General features: G+C 41.3%; 1 protein-coding gene across 4 annotated transcripts in view; it reads left to right on the forward strand.

Annotated features, from left to right (window-relative positions):
- The window catches only part of dync1i1a (dynein cytoplasmic 1 intermediate chain 1a), a 70,111-nt gene that overhangs the window by 18,621 nt on the left and 31,605 nt on the right, over positions 1–19,885 (forward strand). For all 4 annotated transcript variants that reach the window (XM_074686461.1, XM_074686463.1, XM_074686464.1 and 1 more), the window contains 4 exons: positions 7,825–7,920; positions 9,339–9,510; positions 12,073–12,172; positions 12,347–12,472. In XM_074686461.1, the coding sequence (XP_074542562.1) occupies positions 7,825–7,920; positions 9,339–9,510; positions 12,073–12,172; positions 12,347–12,472 (494 nt within the window). The remainder of the gene's footprint in view (positions 1–7,824; positions 7,921–9,338; positions 9,511–12,072; positions 12,173–12,346; positions 12,473–19,885) is intronic.

Below are 19,885 nucleotides of genomic sequence, written 5' to 3' on the forward strand. Positions count from 1 at the left end.
GGGAAAGTTGATGATCTTTGTAATTAGGTATGTGAGAGATAGGGATGCACGGTATTGGATTTTTGCCGATATCCGATATGCCGATATATCGATATATCGAAACCCCTTTTTGCCGATACCGATACCGATACCGATACCGATACCAAATATCACAAGTCTGTTTGTTTTTTCACTGTAAAGAAAGCTAAGTCTATCCTGTACTGGAATTTATATGTTACTCTTATTGTGACGGTCTTATTTGTTTAAGAAACACACATTAAACAAGACAAAAAACATTTGATTTTACCATAAATAAGAAATGTATTATTTTTTCAAACTCAAGACATTCAGTATTGAAATACAGAAAAATAATTAGATCACATGAACTTTAAATGCACAATGCATTTTTAAACATAACCAAGTTGCATTTGATTATTTTAGAGCTACTGTAACAACCTGGTGACAGACACAGAGCTCTGCAGTGCAAATAAAGGAAGTGCTACATTTTATTTAAGGAGCTTATTTTTCAGATGGAAAATAATAATAATCCTAACTGAATAGCACCTTATCGGCAGAAATTTTCACATCTGCCGTTACTGATAAACGTGTTTTTAAGCTTTTATCAGCCGATACCGATATTGTGCCGATAATTTCGTGCATCCCTAGTGAGAGAGATCGGTATTGATAATTAGCTGAATGAGTCATACAATATCAGCATATTGGATATCGACAAAAAATCCAGTGCAAGCTTCCCTTATAATGTAATATAAAAACCTACTGGATGATTCTGGGTACACCTGTGTTTTTGAACGTTCTCACTTTGATCCAAAAATAATCTCGTTTGTGGTAAGATGAATATCCTGCACGTCAGTCTGATCACATTTTATTTATCTGAGAACTGCTTCACTTTATTTTTCAGCTGTATCATGATAACAGTAGTATAAAATCATCACTGTCACATAAATCTCTTTTTGGCTCTTGGATTAGAAACACAGTATTGCTGGAGGTGGAATAGATAAAAGTCAAAAAAATTCCCCTGATGCCTCAGGTCAATTGTAAAATATGGGAAGGTAAAGTGGTTATAGTGTGAGCTTGTTGTGTGTGATGTCTTTTCTAGAAAGGAGAGTTGTTCTCGATTCATTTGATGCATATTTATGGGTGTGTGTGAGTGCGTGTGTGTGTGTGTCGTGCCAGGGCCACATTAGAGGAGCCTTTCAAGTCATGTCGGCCTCCTCCTTCTCCTCTGCATAGTGCTTGTGTTGTGGTCTGCTCAGCAGCCAACCTTCCCGAACCCCTGCAATCCCCGTCTGCGTATGTGTGAGTGTGTGTGCGTCCATAAGAGTGTGTGTATCGTAGGGTTATTCCCAGTGCGTGGGATCCCCTGAAATCCTGTTAGATTTCTCTTTTGTGCCCCGCTCCCTGTTTCCGCCGCCTCTTCGCTCTCATATCAGTTTCTCACTTTCTTTGTGATTGATACAATAGAAATCCCCCTAAATTATGAATTCTGTCAACTTTGATAGCGTGTGACTCAGTTTCACAGTCACCTCCATGCTGCTATGATAAGTCTGCAGCTCTAATGTAGAGGATGACAAATGCAGGGCCTGGTCTAACCCCTTCTCATACACTCAAAGCATACACACAGACACACACACACACACGCTGCTCTTGATAGCCATGCCAGTAGCTTCGAGCATGCACTAACACATTTATCACCCAAAGCACACCAGCACTTACTGTGAATTGAGTGGAGAATAAAAGATTAGCAGACACTTTGATCCTTACCCAACAGAACACATGCTAGCACATTATGGCTGTGACACACAACGCCTTTGTGCTGTACGTACTCTCTGTAGGGGGCAGAGGACAGTGTGTACATCTTTTATTTTCTTTCAGTATCCTCTAAAACTCCTCTCTCCACATGCCTGATAGTAGCCGCCTACTGTGAAGTAATACAACATGTTTAAGCTAATGAAACTCTCAGCGGTGTAGCAGCCTTCATTAAGACTATGTTTTCCTTATTTCACAAACAGATCAGCCCATTACTCTCACCTGAACTATTTCACTTCACGCTAAGTCCATAAAAGCAATTACGATGCTAAGGCTTGCTAACGAGAGCCTCATGCACAGAATACAGGATAACAGGATAACAGTGTGTTTATTTGCCTCAGTCCTTGCCTTTGATGTAACACATGACCAACCTGTCTCTCTGTATCAGAGGGATAAGAGTAACCTGTTGTATTATTTCTGAGAGCAAGTGATTTTATCGCAAATCATTTCTGTCATCAATCAATCAATCAATCAATCAATCATTGTCAGTGTGATTTCCAAAACATCCCCAGAAATCATCTCTCACCCTTTTGTTAGTTTGTGGTTATGATATCATCTGAACAGTGTCAGAACTCACCTTCTAATTAATCAGACTTGTCAGCAATCACGTTAAGTTGGGGAGTGGTTTTGCAATTTAGAGCTCCGACAGGGTGAGCAAGACTGATCAATTTGCCATTATGTATGATCATATTGTCTTTGGTGTCCTAATTGATGTTCAGAGCTAATCACCATCATTATAGTGTGTTGAGGCTAGTCCAATCTTTAGTTATTAAGACACATGAGGTTGGTTTAAGAGTAACTGGCTTACGCTTCTCATAAAGCAGGCACAGAGAGATGTAACCACTGAAAGAAATATATGTGCAACAAACTCCAGTTCACATTTACCTCACGAAAAAGAAAAAAACAAACAAAAAACTAATAATACAACGGTTCAACAAAGTGATCTGATATGGAGCCAAAAACTATGTCTCTGTCTTTTAGGCCCTTTAAAGGGTAACTTTCAGTGCTCTCAGAGTCAAAGGTTAAGGAGGAGCACATGTCATGCACACACTCACGCACACACAATACTTGTAGACAGTGTTAAATCAATTCAAAAATAAGAAAATTGATGAATGTAACCCAAATTCATAGACAATTTTTTGTCCTAAATTTACTTTAGTTTGGCTCCAACATGAGGTTGACCAATCGAAACAATTAATCAACACAGATAGGGATGTGTACCGAATTAGGTACTTTTATAGGTACTGACGGACTTTTGTCAAAGGTACTGATTCAGATAAAATCAAACGGTACCATGTTTAGGTACCTAAATACATCCTTGTGACTGTGAGGGAGTGGAAGAGAAGACAATTGTCCATGATGGACATGAACACAGCATTGCAAGGTTATATATTAAAGAATGAATATGTTAAATTGAACAAAAAAGTACTTTATTATTAAACAGATTGATATTTTTTACCACATACAAAAAAAGTACAGAAAATTGGTACTGTTGAGTACCGGTACCGATTGCCAGGTACCATTTCATTTCAAATGTGAAAGGTACCCGTCCGTAAACACAGACCAGTGTTGATAGATCCTGAGAATCTACTGTTGCCAGTGCTCCTTCTGCTGATGCTGCACAAATTTGTAAATCCGAAAGTTTCTTAAGTGTTTTAGTTGATGACCTGTTTTCAAACAGAGTGTAGATGATGGTGTAAGGTGTTACACAGCCATGCTGTGAATTTTACATGCAGTGAGAGTGAACTAATGTTCGGTTCACTGATCACAGCTTTGAAAAGTTTTAGCATGTTTCATGTCAAAAACAGCCGCCTTGATCCTTTATGAGAGCGACTTATCCATCTAGCTCTTTCTATAGAGCACATTTAAACAACAGCGAAGTTGACCAAACTGCTTTACAGTAGCAAGTGGCTTTTAGCTCAACCTGCCAGAGTTTTATACCTGTCACACAGGACAAGTCTAGAGCAGATCATTTGATTCTCCCTCAAATGAAAATTTTAATTTTTGCATAGCTGCTAAAGAGGTACTGATGGAATCATTTTCAAGTCAGGTAATATGAAAACCAAGTGGCTGTGACTACATAACCCCTAATTTACATGTACAGTGTGAGCAAACATACTGCACAAATGCGTCAATCTTTGCAGAGCAGCTCGTACCAAAGAGTGAAACAGACACAACAATGATAAAAGTATCCGGTCCTTTCAAAAGAAAAGCAATGTTTTGGCTCCTGATTGTAAATCTCATCCTTGTAAAACTACGTTACTGGAACATGGCCAGAAGTCATTAGCAAGTTTGATCCAGAAGAAATTCGACATTATCGATGAGAAAAAATTAATCTTGGAGGTTAACAACTTTATTTTTCTACATTGCACAACACATTGTTTCTAGAAGGACACCAGTAGAAAGGAGAAAGACTTAATCGCTGAAGTTTTGGGAGGGCCAGGTGAGTTTCACATACCAATTAATTACTATGCGAGCGCATTGTCAGGAACATGTGGTTCTTCTGATCTTGCGTATTAAGCTGCTATGGGCTGGGCTCCAGAAACGCATTCATTATGAATTTGGTCGCGCCCAAAAACGGCAGTGTACGTGTGAAAAAATGATACTGACAGAAAAAAACTGTGTGACTGATACAGTAAGAGTAGTGACTCAGAGGTAAAGTAGGTTGTCCACAAATACCATCAGCACCTTGATTTTAAGACCCTCCAGGCTACTGAAGAATAAAATGCTGTGCCTCAAACTGTAGTGCTATATATGTGTAAATTTAATACAACCTACAACATAAACACAGTCCATTTACTTCATCTGCTAAATCAAGCATTAATAAAATCACATTAATCAGCAGGATACAGCACATTATCAAGGACAGCTCACACCTTGGTTTCCATCTGTCTGACCTGCTGCCCTCCAGCAGGCGCTACAGGTGTATCAAAGCCAAGACGAACAGACTCTGACTGTTTTTCTTTTGCCAGAGACACCTAAAACTCACACATTTACTGATTCACACACATTCTGCACATCACATCTTAACCATACACTCTGAAACAACAGCTCTCTAATTTCTTCATACACTGTGTGACGATAAAGGCTATAAAGGATTCTAATACATGCTCTTGAAAATGTGTTTAAACTGAGATAACACTGAATTATTGTTGAAGCCTAAACTGACTGTACAATCAGCTAGTGTTGAGCATAATGCTTGTGAAGAGCCTAACCGAGCACATGAAAGGCAATGCAAGGCCGTTCTGTGATTTCCATTCTTGTTTGCTGAGTGTAATATGTTTTACTTCCACACAATTTCACAGGTTCAGTTTGTGCGTACACGTCTGTGTTTGTGTATGTGTGCGTGCATATGCATTAACAACAGGTTGACACTTTTCTTTCTGTGCCTGTGTGCGCACATGTGTACTTGTGTGCTGTGAATGTGTGTGACTACATACCTGCTGGGCTGTGCTGAATTGACTGGGCCCGGTCAGCATGAGTAAGCAGCCAGGGGAAGATTGAGGCAGCCAGATGTGGCTGCTCCGGGCTACCGAGGATATCATTACTCTGGGTGTGTAGCCGTCCAAAACAGGAGCCCCCAACCGGAGTTTCATCAAGGTGGACCCCCATCTGGGGAGAGGGGGAGGATACCAGTTAACCTGTTGTCCTGCAGCGAGGAGCGGTATTAAGCGGCAGGTGGAAAAGAAAGCATCCCGTGACTAGAATGAGGTGGAAACAGGAAAGTGTGCGGAGACTTACAGGAGAGCAGGAAGACACTCTCACATGGTGGAAGATTGGCTTGTTTGATTTCTCTTCCCTGCTTCTTTTGCAGCTCAACAGGAGACACTGTAGAGCCTCTGTGCGTTTGCATTCACATTTCACATAAAGCACTATAGTATCACTTTACCCTACATGTCTTACTTTCTGCAGAAACACAGCTTTTGACTTATTTTTCTCACACAAAAACTTATCTTTAAAAATTTCCATTCAAAGGAAATATCCAAGATATTTTTGGTGCAGCACTTTGACACAACAAGTTGATGCATGGCCGCTGGCAACAACATCAGCAGTATCTTCGTACGGGAATTGGACCGTCTCCCCTCAGTGAGGTAACCCATAAGCCATGAATCACGCTGCCTTGCTCCAGAGTTCTGTGGTCCCCGGGGTTGACAGTTTGACCGCTCCTCAATGTGGTCTCTCTCCTCTCTGCTAACGCTCCTCCCATCCCCATTGCCACACATTCCAACCACCGGACCAGTCACGTAAGGTCAAGAAAATAGAACAGAAAAGAAAAAAGTTGCTTGTAATTTATCTCTCTGATACTGGTTAGCGAGAAAAATTCACCATCATGCGTCATGACACCTTTGCAGATACGTAATAACAGTTTTTGGAGCGCACAAGCGACTTATGGATAACACAGAAACAGATAGGAGATGAATAAATCATGGAGGATGAGACAAAGACTTTTTTTGACTCCTTTCACTGCTCATCTCTTTTGGCAGCTCAGACATGGAGCTCGTCTGGCAGTCTGCCCGTCTGATTCCTCTCTGGTCTGCTCCATACTGGTGGGTCACTGGTGTTTGGATCACTACAGCTGTCTGTTAACCACCGACTTGGCCAGAGCCTCACCGGCATGTATTTGATTTAGCTAGGTCATTTATTATATACACACGGTATGAAAATTAAAGTCATATATCAAAAGGCTTCAGCTTGGAAGAAAGAAAGAAAGAAAAGAAAACACGCAGCTTGAGGAAAGGATGTACCAGAGCATTTGATAACGAGTGGAACAAGTCCAGAAAAAATATGTTACAATAACAACAAAATCACAAAGTTTTTCTTCCAATTACAGCTGTGTTTGGAGCTTTCTAAAAGCAGCAGTGAGTTCATCAAAGGCTTAGGCGAGTGATATATGCTGTAAGAGTGGCCCTTGAGCAAGTGGTTTTAACAGTGCTCCAGGCCATCCTCCAGCTGAGTTAAACACACTCCAACATGTGTGTGTGAGAGAGACCGTGACACGTCCGAGGGTGTGATGTAGTCACTTCCTCCCACCGGACTGAGCGACTGTTGTCAGCTTGACCCTGCGCCAGTTAACCCCTCGCCACCCCTGGCACTGCAGGCGAGGGCCCCGGGTGTGTGTACTCGAGAAAGAGAAAAAGACAGATTGTATGTGTGTGTAGCGTGTGTGTTGGCAGACCACAGGTGTCTGGTCACGGTGTCAGGGTGTTAAGAGGTCTTCTGAGAGTTCCCCGACAACCCCCCCCTCTGCCTCCCCACCTCCACTCTGACTCCCAGCATCTGTTTTTGGAGGGAGGGGTGCAGAGAAGAGGAGGAGAGGTTGGTGAGGGTTACCAACACATACCCTGAAGGGTGTGGGGCCCTTTAGTTGGGGGGTGCAGTAGCTGACAAGCAGGTGCCTATGTTGACAGTAACCCTTCATACTCGAACCCCACCTCCTCCCAAAACAACACACACTAGACACACTTCAATAAATCCTGCAGAGTTAAGCCTAATTGCAGAGACTGATTGGAGAGAACGCTGAGGGAATCCCCTTTTGCACACACACACACACACACACACCAGTGGATCTTTTTACTTGGGGTCAAAGGTGAAAAAAAAGGAGCGTGTGCATAACTGACATTTCCTGCTGTCTGTGTGTGTGTGTGTGTGTGTGTGTGTGTGCAGTATCCACACATGTTCACCATGTGAACTCATGCTACATCTCCATCTTTTTTTGAATATTTGATACATGTGTGCAACTGTTTGGAAAACTCTGCAGCGTGTTCACTCCACAGTGTTGTGTTTTTCTTAAGAGAACACAAGCACAAGTGCGTGTGTGTGTGTAAATGAAACCCATTCGGACCAAATGTCAGTTAGTCAGGTGTACCGGTGCTCGTCTGGGAGTGATTATTTTGCTAAGAAGTGGGGGGAGGCAGCACACAGCGGGAGGTCAGAGAAAATTGGAACAGCTGTTGATTAACATGACTGCTCTCCTTCTCTTTTCTTTTCTTTTCTTTTCTTTTTTTTTAACTCTCTCAGTAGAGGAAGAGGAGGAAGATGAGGAGATGATGGAGGTGAAACCAGGCCCCGAGTCTGAGCAGCAGGATGAAGATGAAAACAGGGTTACGAAAGAAGGTATGGATGGATTATGAAAAAGGATTAAAACATGCGCTTCAAGTTTTTAAAACTTCCCAGAAATCAGTATCATTTTTTCCCACAAAATGTTACTTTTAAGTTTTTTTTCAACTCAGTGAAATATTTTATGTCGAAGTTGGACCAAAGCTCTAAACACTGACTCCCTTTGACTCCTTTCTCTCACATGTTGTTAGTCAAAGTGTCACGAAACCCTGTCACTATTGTGTGACACCCTCTTCCAGTCTGTGGGTGTATCAGATAGAAGGGTGGGGTCAGGTTATGGCGGGGGCTAAGACAGGCCCAGCGTATCAGCTCCATGGCATGTGAGGGTCAGGCCTGATTAAAAACCTGTCACTCGACCCTCTGACCACACTTCAAAGTGAAGGGGGCTGAAGAAGTGTGTGTGTGTGCCTGTGTGAGTGTGTGTGTGTGTGTGTGTGTGTGGAGGGTTCATGTAGTTAAACATGGACTGAAGTTCTTGGGCGGGTAAAAACAGAGCACATGACAGAAACACAGATGGATGGATATGTTCATATTCTGACGCACACTCCTGGCTGCACTGAGTGTGACTCAAACACGCACATCGACAGATGTATGCACACACACACACACACACACACACACTCATAAACACACAGTCATCCGTCTCCTCTCCATCTCGGCCTATTAGAAGGTCTGGCCTTTGATCTCTGCCACTCGATTCACTGGGTCATTTCTGACAACTCGTAACAAACACAAAGGGATGTGGGGGGATCAAAGTCAAGAGGCAGGGGAAAGGTCGGTATATGTGTGTCTGTGCGTGCCTGTGTGGGTAAAACTGCATGTGTGCTTGGGGACAGTGACTTCAAAAAACGGACGACGTGCTGTGCAGCCATTACCTTCAAAGAGAAGTCAGCCGCTCAGAGGCCTTTGTTTTTGTCTTGTTTATGAAGTTCTTACTGTAGGCTTTATTAAAAAGGTGCATTAGGGACTGTTCGTAGTTTATTATGTTCTGGATGTGGTTCTGGTTCTGATATAGATGATGTGAACATTATTGCTCATGTACTCCTCAGATTTTTTTTTGCTAAGGTAGAAACAATGGAGTTGCGTGGGTAAAATCCAGCAGCATATCTGTTTAAGTCAAACTCCAAAGAGGTTAGTGCCTTTATTTGGGAAACCACATCTATTGCAGGAAGCAAAATTAACAAAAATGTTGTCGTACTGGCTGACAGTCAAACTTTTTGTCCTTTTAGGAGCTGATTTTAGAGTTTTTGATAACCAAACTGAATAAGAATAAAGTAAAATCCCACTTTTTTATTGTATTTTGAGGAAGAAAACTCACCTTGAATTCAGCTCAGTGTTGTTTTGACTGTTTTCTGACTCTTAACACTGGAAACAAATGCCCTGTGGTCAGTGTACGTTCCTGTCCCCTCCATCAGGCTTGTTTCCTGTGCTGCGGGAGCTTACAGAGGAGGAAAGGCAGCAGATCCTACACTCCTCTGAGTTTCAGAGCTTTTTTGACTGCAGCATCAGGGTGATGGAGAGAGCTTTGGCCGAAGACAGCAACATCTTCTTCGACTACAGCGGGAGAGACCTGGAGGACAAAGAGGGGTGAGCAGGGAGGAGGGAGGGAGGGATGGATGATGAAGTCTGGGTTTGGATGTGAGAGCACATGTGAGTGTTTACTTGAATGCCTCCAAGAAATGTACTGACTCATGCCCACTGTGTCACTCTAGGGGCTCCTTTGTTCTTCAAAATACATGTCTTCCTGTTGATGTCACACTCTGGGGTTTAAAAACTTAAGTGAACCAACAATCCCCATATTTTAACCTCCTATGACCCTGGATTGTAAAAGAGGACATCGCATTTCCTAAAACATTTTCCTCACAACAATCCGTGCAAAGAAACAACAACACATGAATCAGAGTAAAAACAAGGTTTCAGCCAACTCTGCAAAGTCAGGGTCCAAAGACAAAGCAAACAAGTACAAAGTCTTTATGGCTAGAGTTTCTTTGTTTGACAAACTTTGTTTGTATCGAATGTGAAAACAACAATTCTCATCAGGAGGTTTTCTTTAAATTTTAGCTACTTAATGTATTTAACATAAACCGGGGACTGTCACTTTAGCGTGTTAATTAGATTAATTAATTACACCACAAATTAATGCATTATAAAAAATGCAAGATTAACTGATTGGCTGCCAGCTATTTCCAGAGCATCTTGAACGATCTTTCAAGACCCAAATAATATTGTTTTCTATGACGTAAACACCAAAACTACCTAGGAAGAGTGGACTTTCTTCTTTTATGTCTCTCTTCCTGTTTTTGATCCAAAAAAAGACAAAACATAATTTTTATGATCCCATTCATCTCTGGTGCTCCATTGTTTGATCCTCTCCATGATCTCCTTCGTCTTTTCTCATGATTTTCTTAGCTACTGCGACACATCCTCTTTTGGAGCCTGAGCTGCCTGAACTTTTCTGACTTGCAGCGACTCTCTGTGTCTCTGTCATCTCTCATCTTCTCCTCATATCCATGCTGATCTCTCATCCAAAGAACATTTTAATATTGGCCAGAAGAAGGACCCGTCCATTGCAGTGGCACGTCATGTCACTCCATGCCCCACTAATCAAACCAAACAAAGCAGAGGTGACAACAGGAATGGAGATGACGATTGTGAGTGAAGCTGGCAAAATTTTGCTAGGGCCTTTGAGCAGCAAGTTTATTTACAAAAAAAAGAAGACAGGACTGTCAACAAAATCAGTTATTTGTAGCTTATGTAAAAAGAATTTTCATATCAGCTGCTCCAGCCTGACGTATCATTATTTACAAATCTTATCTTCTTGGTGTATTCATTTGATTAGTCATGCACTACAATTTTGTAATGTCCCAGAATTCAGATTCTTTATTTGGGGACCTTAAGCAGATATGAGATTAAGATGTGAGTAATAAGATTAATCAATTATAAATCCTGTAATTAATTAGATTAATTTCTTTAATCGCATGACGGCACTACCTAAAACACCTCTCTTTGCCCCTATCAGGATGACATTAACTTTAAAAAACTACCTTCTAAGAGGAAAAATGAGAAAAAGCTCAGGTCTCTGGAGGTCTTATAAATGTCTTGCTATCAGAAGTAAAGCCTACAAATTAAGGTTATCAACATGTTGTTGTAGAACAATTCTACTTTAACTAGCTCACCTCAACTCTGACGACTGCAGCCACAGAGGAGCCTGTGGTCAGTCAGAGGTTACGTTTCAAACAGACCAAGGCCCTTAGCACTGCTCCCCTGTTCGGTTACTTTCCATGAAGTATGCATTAATGTAATCAACACTCAAACATTAGTCTGACTACAACTGAAGGTTTGCAAACCGTGGTGAGACAGCTTATGAAAGTGGCCAACGATCTGCCCAAGATCCACTTTGACCACAGGCAACATGTTGGCAGAACTCACTGACTCAACAGGGTGAATGACCTGACAAAAAGCTTTCTCACCAAATTCCTTCAACATGATTCATGATGCTGAATCATTTGATGGCCGCTGTTGAAGACTGACTGGCAAACACACCTCCAAAACATGGATGGCCGACTGTTGTCTTGATTCATCTTCCTTCAAGTGCTGATTTTCACCAAAGAACACTGAATGACACATTTTTGGTAGGGAGGATTTGAAAATTTATTATTAGGGAGTCATTTTTTAAGACTACTTTCACTTAATTTTCACCACAGCTGCTCCCTCAGTTTAATTTTTGGGCTGATTTTTATTTTGTAACCATATGTTATATAATTCCTAATTTTGAAATACGTAAAGGGAAGTGCATCTTGACGAAATCAGGGATTGTAAGCTGTTAACACCTCTTTTTACAAATCTATGAAGTCAAAAAGCTCTGATATAAAATGATACAATATGACACAATATGATATGACATGATATATCACGATAAAATACAATATGATACACCTTTTCCCAACACACTGAAATCTATGATAGACACAGAAAGCCGGTTTAAAGCTCCTTTTCAGTGATTACGGATGACCTTTGCAGACTATATTTTTTTATGGCAGCTAGTTTTTCAGGTTTGCAGGTACCTTTTGTTGTGTTCGGCCCAATCTGTCGTCTTAAAATCCCTTCAGAAAGTTACAACTGACCTCTTTCTCCACTGTCATCTGGCAGAGACTCTGGTAGCGGCTCCAGCCTCTCCTTCAGCAGACTCTTCTATGATGAACACTGGTCAAAACATCGTGTGATCACCTGCCTGGACTGGTCCCCTCAGGTAGGCCTTTCCATCACAGTTAAAACTCAAAGCATAAAAACGACGCTCTTCTTTTTTTACTCTCAAGACTAAAGTCTGACACTTTTTTTCATAAACAATTATAAACTGCTTTTCAAACAATTGTTATTGTGTGTTGTTTTTTCTTTCTCCCTCCTCCTCCTCTTTCTTGCTCAGTATCCTGAGTTGCTGGTGGCCTCCTACAACAATAATGAAGATGCTCCACATGAACCAGATGGTGTTGCTCTTGTATGGAACATCAAATTTAAGAAGGCGACTCCAGAGTACATCTTCCACTGTCAGGTACGTGTAAAGCATCACATGTATTCCCAAAGCTCTAGATTCTGGTGTTAAGCCCTGTTTCCACCAAACTGGTTTAGAGCAGTCCAGTTTGGTACGGGTTGGCTCGGTTAAGCCTGGTCCTGTTTGCGTTTCCACAGCCAACTGTGCCACCTAGTGGTAGGCTGCATCTACGCTGGGTGCTGACAGCCACATCAGTTACATGATAGCGTGATGCTATAGCAGCACGACACAGTGTACCCCGCTAATACAATCCAACGAAGAAGAAAAACGTGACACAGTAAACAAAGAGCAACATTGGAAGACATGCAGCATTTTGTCCTCTTTGTGACTTCCATGTGGCTCTTTGATACAAAGTGCAACCAAGCTTTGTTTTAGAGGAGACTGTGCGCCACCATGAGAAATGCATGTGACGATTCTTTCCACCAATCAATGGTCTGCAGTGTTGTGGCTCCACTTTCCAAGATGGGATTGGTTTAGTCTGGCACCCCAACAGAAGGGTGCCAAAAAGTGGGACGGCTTGTCCCAGGATTAGTCGGTGGAAATGCCTGAACTGAGCCGCTTGGTAGAAACGGGGCTTTAGTTTCTCTTTAAGGGAGATTTTAGAATCAGTGTTTCTAGATTTGCCTCTTTTTGTTGGTCTTATTACTTGCAAGTATAAATTTAGGCACGACTTCCATGCTGAAAGATTTCCTTGATGAAACAATTTGCATCTCAGAACGCAACGCATAAATAGTCTCCTGTATCTGTCATACCCAAATGTAGGTGTAACCATCTGTATTCCGCTTGTTCCTCTTTTCTACGCTATAATAACAATGACACCCTTGGGGCAGAAAAAAAAGAGTCAACGTTCGGGGAATGAAAGGCAGCTCCACATGCATTCACTTGACCCTTCAGATTGGATTAAAGCTGAGCTCTGCCACTGTGGGTCGATTCAAATGCGAGAATCTTACGTTTTAGTGGGAAAGAAATCTACCAATGGCTGTGATGCTAATCAAAAATGACACTGAGAAAACGGCTGAGGGTAGGAGGGAGAGGAGAGCAGGGATGGAAGGATTGGGTGTGAGGGCTTCACTGCTCCCTGGAGACAGGCGAGGCCATACAGAAACGTCTTGGTAGTAATATGATGTGGCCTACCACTTCCTAATCCGACGCTGCCACATGTGTGTCAGCCCACCCACTTTGATGCTGCGTCAAAGTCAGAAGTGCAGGGAGTCTAAATCTTTGACAAACATCACTCCACATGTGGCAACACACCTGTAACGGTATTCATATCTTAAATCATATCAGAATGAACTTCAAGACATTAATCCACATCTCAAACTACTCTGAAATTTTTTTTATAAAATCTGTTTCTTAAAGACAGATCCCTGCAGCGTGCAAATATTTTGATATGAAACTTGCCACACAAGTCTAACACCATAATGGATTTTTAAAGCTCTCTATTCTTTCACTCGCCATAATTTATGCTGCCATTGAAACCCGTGTGGTTTTACAGATAGATTGAAGCTATGCATCTTGTAGCTCTAGGATTTAGTAGTTTTTTCATGTGACTCTCTGAGGAAATATGTACAGTACATCTGACTTTATTAACAGTGTGGCTTCTGAGCATGCTGATCTGAGAATTATTGTTGAGTTTAGGTCATTTGGGAAGAGAGACATTTGTGTAAGCAGCTGATAAAATGCTCCGTCTGTCAGAGAAGGTGGTGAGCACCAGACAGTGTTAAAAACAGAAGTAAACTGAATTCAAGTCTGACGCCTGTTTGTGTTGATAAAGAGATATTTTTATGCAGCCTATCAAAGCATTGCAATTGTTTTGACGACTTTTTCAGTGTGTTCGTTCACATGCAGAGTGTTTACTGGAACGACGTGCATCAGATGAAGTGAAATCAGATGGAGAAGAGATAGAAGAGACGCTGAGAGTGAACAGAAACCCCCCAAAGTGCCCGTACTTTCCTAACCCCCCTAACCTCTCTGTGTTCGTCAGTGTGGCCTGGGGCAGTGCCAGGGTCCTCTCATGAGAGGAGGGAAATAAAAATGAATGACAGAACAGCAGAGAAAGAAAGATAAAGCACGGCGCAGATGAGTGGAGGCTAAGAAACGCATCACTCATTTACAGACTGGAGGGATAGGATGAGTGTAGAGTGGAAAGAGACACATGAGGGTTGAAATCCTTTTGAATCAGCCATGACTTTTTTCTGTCACTGTTGGATTCAGATAAAAGGATTTCAGGATGAGAGGAGAGAGACCGTTTTCTTCTTCTTTTCACAGCATGGCCTTCTACACACTCAGTCGCGTGGATCAGATGGCTTTTAATGTGCAAGCATGTTCTGCCGTTTAACCCTCCAAACCACAGGGCTGGGTGCCTCTTCCCCCTCACTTGCTTTACATTCTCCTGTCACTCCCCACCTCCCGTTTTCAGCTGGAGAAACAGAAAGACAACCTGTATGTGCCTGATTCATTCATCCCTAACCATTACTGACTGTGCTCGTGCAACACACACACACACACACACACACACACACACACACACACACACCAAGGATTAGCTCTTACTGCTGCAGGTAGCTGTTGTTCTGTTTACCTAAACCTCTTTGCACAAACTTTTATATTATAGGAAGCTGGCTAAATAGTAGCTGGGTGTATACTCTTGTTAATGTGTGTTTTATGAGTAAAACAGTGCTATGTATGTGTGTGTGTGAAGGATACAAAAGAATGACAGAGCTCAGTTGGTATTGGAGGGTTGGGGTTTGTGGTTGAGGTCTGCTTCAGCAGGAGCTTTATTGTATAAGGCACTGGCTTATGGAAGGCTTCAGATTTCAGATGGGGTTTTGGTCAGGTCAGACTTCTATATTTCTCCTCTCACTGTGTGCAGTTTAAATAGTGTCTGCAGAGCATCAACTGTTATTTTTAACTATTTCATCTCTAATGAAATGTGATTAAATGCATTTTTTTTACAAAACAAGAAAGTTAAATCCATTTAGAATAATCTCTTGTTTTTTTCCAGTGAGAATAGGTGTGTCAACTTTAAAGAGGTAAATTTAGAAGCAAAAAAGAACGTCCTGTTTACACCCCTGACTTTCCAGTAATTTCTCTCTACAGTTGTGTGACAGGATCTGTAGCCCTGACCGTGGTGTACAGGAAGGTAGAAACTGAAAAGCTGGTGTTGGTTTGATTCTGGGAGGATTTTCACCGTGTGACGTTAAGCAAGCACAGTCTGGGAATTGTGCGCCAACATTTTTTGGCAATATGCAGCAGTGTTGTAATATTGCATTCACACGCAATATAGTCTGACAGGTCCTGGTTTGACAGATATCGTTCCCTCGAGGAATAAACAAATGTGGCAGCGCTGCATTATGTGGTCCACCTTTTTTTTTTTTACCTTTTCAGAGCTTTCTTCATTCATTCAGCTCTAATTTACCAGCACTTGTTTCTTATTTTGGCACTATTTTTTTCTGGATCTTTTAAAGTATTTCAAGTATTTGCAGCCTGAATTAAAAATATTTTCATTTCTGCCCCCTTCTTTATCAGTTACTGATATTTTGTTTTATTCTGAACTTGTTAAGGTTTTAGTTTATCACAACAAAGCTGCAACAATTGGTCAATATGATTCATGATGTCGATTAAAAATTTATTGAAGTGGGATTTTAATATTTGACGCATCGTATAATTATTTGTGGTGTTGTCGTCATAAGGTGAAATTAAATACCAGGCAGTAAATGCTGATCTGTACCTTTAGCTTGATGAGGAAAATCTCTGTAGCCCTGACTGTGCGCTGACGAGGGCTCTGCATCTCTGGCTTGGACAGCCTGACAGCTCTTGACGTTTAGTACTTGATAACGTGATTTAGATAAATAAAAGTTTACTTGCTTCTTCTTCGCTCTCCGTTGTAGACAGTTTTTTAGGATTTGTGTCACAAACTAGAGTCAAAACTCCTGTAACTTTTTAAAAGTCAGGATGTTTATCTGATGGGGCTCATTTAAGCTCACACACTGCACTGGTATAACAACAACTGCACACTGTCTCTTTAAACCTCCCAATATACAAATACTTACTTTTCAAAGTTATATGTGATTCTTTTTTTGCATTTCTCTCTTGTCTTTCTCTCTTTAATTCTTTATTTTTCAACTCTGATAGGCACACTTGAGGACAAATCATATACGTAGAAAAGTAATAGTTTCCTCTGCCATTCAGTCTTTTCTTTCCTTATTTGAATATAGGGAACTAAGTGTAACAAGGGAGAGAGAAAAAGTGCAGAACCAACCAAGTATACAGCATAAAATAGTCTTGAGAGAGAGAAAGGAGAACGAAACCACAACCACAGAAGAGCTAGTTAAGGTCATATAGGGCCACAAAATCCTTAGATTGTCACCTCCACAGAATCTGTCTGAATGGATTTGACGTATTTAACCCAGTTAGTCCACAGTGTAAACTTACTTTAACTAAAGTGTAAACAATACAAACTGACTTCACTGTTCAAGGGGTCTGGAGGGTTAACAACCAAGAGATTTTTTATATCCAGTTATTGACCACTTCCTGTTTTAGACAACTAACAATAATTAATTAACTTATCATGTTGGTGTTAAACATTAATTTTGTGGAACACCATTATTTTTTCTTGTTAGTCGAACACTATTTTCTGTCATATTATTTAGTATGTCATTTGCTGAATCATCTGTTTGACAATAAAAGAAAAGAGAAATGAGACCAACATGCATCCCCATGGGTTGAGTTACACAGGCTGAATTTTACAGGTGTGCACTCTTTAGCCACTGAGGTACAACCAAGTCCAAGCTAGGTATGTACACATAATAATCATGATGAATCAACTAGTTGAAAAAACAATCAATAGAGTAGTCAACATCAAAAATATCGTCATTAGTTGCAGCCTTAATTGAGAGTGCTTTTTGTGTCTGTGCAAAGTGTTTCTGAGGACTAACAGGGTGTTGGTGAACTATAGAGGTTTCTTCTACCTGTTTGAGGCAGTCTCTTGGCTCCTCTTTGGAGCCACTGATCAGTGACACACGGAGGATCTGATATCGTGGAGGAAGTGTGTGATCTATCAGCGTGTCTCAAAGGAAGTGGCTGGTGCTGCCGCTGCTGTGGATTCTCGTACCAAGTTGAGCGTGCCTCGTCTCATCACGCCCGTTCTGGCAGTTGGACCTATCATCACCCCATCCCAGTTGGGTCCAATCTTGTAACTTCACACCAGCCTCTCAAGTGGGCAAAGTCACACCACATTAAAGAGCCTGTTTGACTTGAAACCTCTGCTTAACCCCTCAAACCACACGCCTCCCTGTAACAACCCCCGCCGCTACTGTCATATCCCATTGGACTCAGTCATATTTTTATTAATATCTTGCTGCCTTGCTTTGGTCCCAAGGCCTTTGGTGCTTCCAGAAAGTTTGAGTAAGAAGAGCAGGCGAGGAGAGAAGAGAAGGGAGGGAGGGAAGAGGAGGTAGGAGAGTCGTAGAGAGAACAGCGCTGTAGAGCTTTTCTGTTACAGCAAATCAATCAAACCAATCAGGGTTAGAGGAGTGAGGAGCCAATCACAGAGACTCTGCGGTAAGGAGGGTCATGCAGGTTCATGTCTGCCTACTTGTTTGCCTCACTGAGTAAGAGTCTGTTTCTGAGCATGAACTTGGTATGAAGCATTTTTTAAAGAACCCTGAAAATAAAAATTGACATGTCATGACCAAAATGTGAAATTTACAACAAATTAACCTAAATTATAACCCCCACTGCAGGAGAAGGTTAGTGTTTGAACTTAGCTTTACTGTCTGATCAGAGGTGGTTCTTACAGATAATATCTAATGAGATTTGAAGCTAGTTGATCTTTCAGGTGACAAAATACAAGACAAGTATTACGGCTCTGAAAAACAGACAGGTGCAATCAAAACGGTTTGAAAACTCCAACCACCAACCCGTGTTTCTGTTACTCATGACCTTTTGATTTGAGACTTTTAGCTTAACATGTCAGACCATTGGTTTACATGGTTAAAGCCTCCTCGTTTAGTTCTTTCATGACAATGTCTTACATAAAGAACACATGACACAGTATTTAGCTGAAAGTCATCAGGTAACATAGTCATTCTTTAACATAACACTGTCAGGTTTGTAGCAGCAAACTGTAAAATATGGTGGACTGTTTCCTATCTGAGTTCAATCTTGTTTTGAATACAAGCCATGAATTTTAAAGGGGCTGTGGGGAGTTTGAAAGTGGTCTTAAAAAAAGTGTCCGTTCTAGATATATGCCCGGTCATAATCCACACTTTAAAATGAGATTATTAACAAAAATACAGGTTATTCTGAAACTTTGTTGCTTCTTTATAACTTCCCAATCGGGGCAAGCAGGGCCGGATTGATCTAAGTCTCTATGACAACACCACGCCAACGCCGGCTGATGAAGTTGAGTTGTGAGAAGAGAGATCTGTGTTTTACTCTGGTGAAAACGATTTATTTTGTGATTAATTTTGTAGTGATGGCGGACACTGGAGCCAAACTGTCAGACAGAAAAGGACAGAAGAGCAAAAGAAAGCTAAACAGGAGATGGATACAGCCCAGGCTAAAGGCTAAAATACAGACTGATCTGTTTGTGATAATGTCTATTCCAACACACAGTCAGCAGTTATTCTGCAGTGGTCTGTTCAAACTTGAGAGTCTATCAATAAAATGAAGAGTGAGGTTACATTAGCTCTGCTTGGTAGATGACTGGCAGGACACAACCAGGATTCACTAACGTTACACATTACAGGTATGTCTCACAGGATTGGGCTGTCAGAGAACTCGGATAGACAGCTACTGACCGTTTGCTTGTTGTCACGTTAGCCTACAGCTACGTAGCACCAGGCTGCTAGTAGCGCTACATTTAGCCGGCTACCAACATACGATACAAACCTACGTTTGCTTGATGTCACGTTTCAAGCAACAGCGCTACATATCTGCACTGATAAATATCTTACCACCAGTAAAAAGTTGTCTTAAACAAAGAAAATTTGTCCCAAAACAAACACACACCTTGCTAAAAGTAGTTTACGACAGTGTGGGAAAGACTCCAGGCCAGAAGGTGGAGAGGCAGTCCAATTAAAACAGATCCTCCTCATGGCATCTTTAACTTGAGATGAAACCACCAACTTCCTCGTCACTGAAACCAAAACATAAATTTTCACAAACTGAACAGGATAAAGATATTATAATCAGAAAACAGCACAATTTATGTAACACAGCAAAGCTCTGGATCACAGAGGCTGATGGAGAATTGTGTCAAATTGGTTTACTGATTGTTGCTATTGTTAACAGAGTGAACACCTTCAATTGCCCTTGCTTAAGAATTAATATTGATACTACAACTATATCATCACACAATTAACTCTCACTAGTGCGCAAACCAAAACAAGTTGATTATGACCCTGATAT

The sequence above is a fragment of the Halichoeres trimaculatus genome, unplaced genomic scaffold, assembly GCF_033239565.1.
Source record: "Halichoeres trimaculatus isolate MK-OKI-2021-1 unplaced genomic scaffold, fHalTri1.1 fHalTri1_scaffold_14, whole genome shotgun sequence".
NCBI classification, from domain to species: Eukaryota; Metazoa; Chordata; class Actinopteri; order Labriformes; family Labridae; genus Halichoeres; species Halichoeres trimaculatus.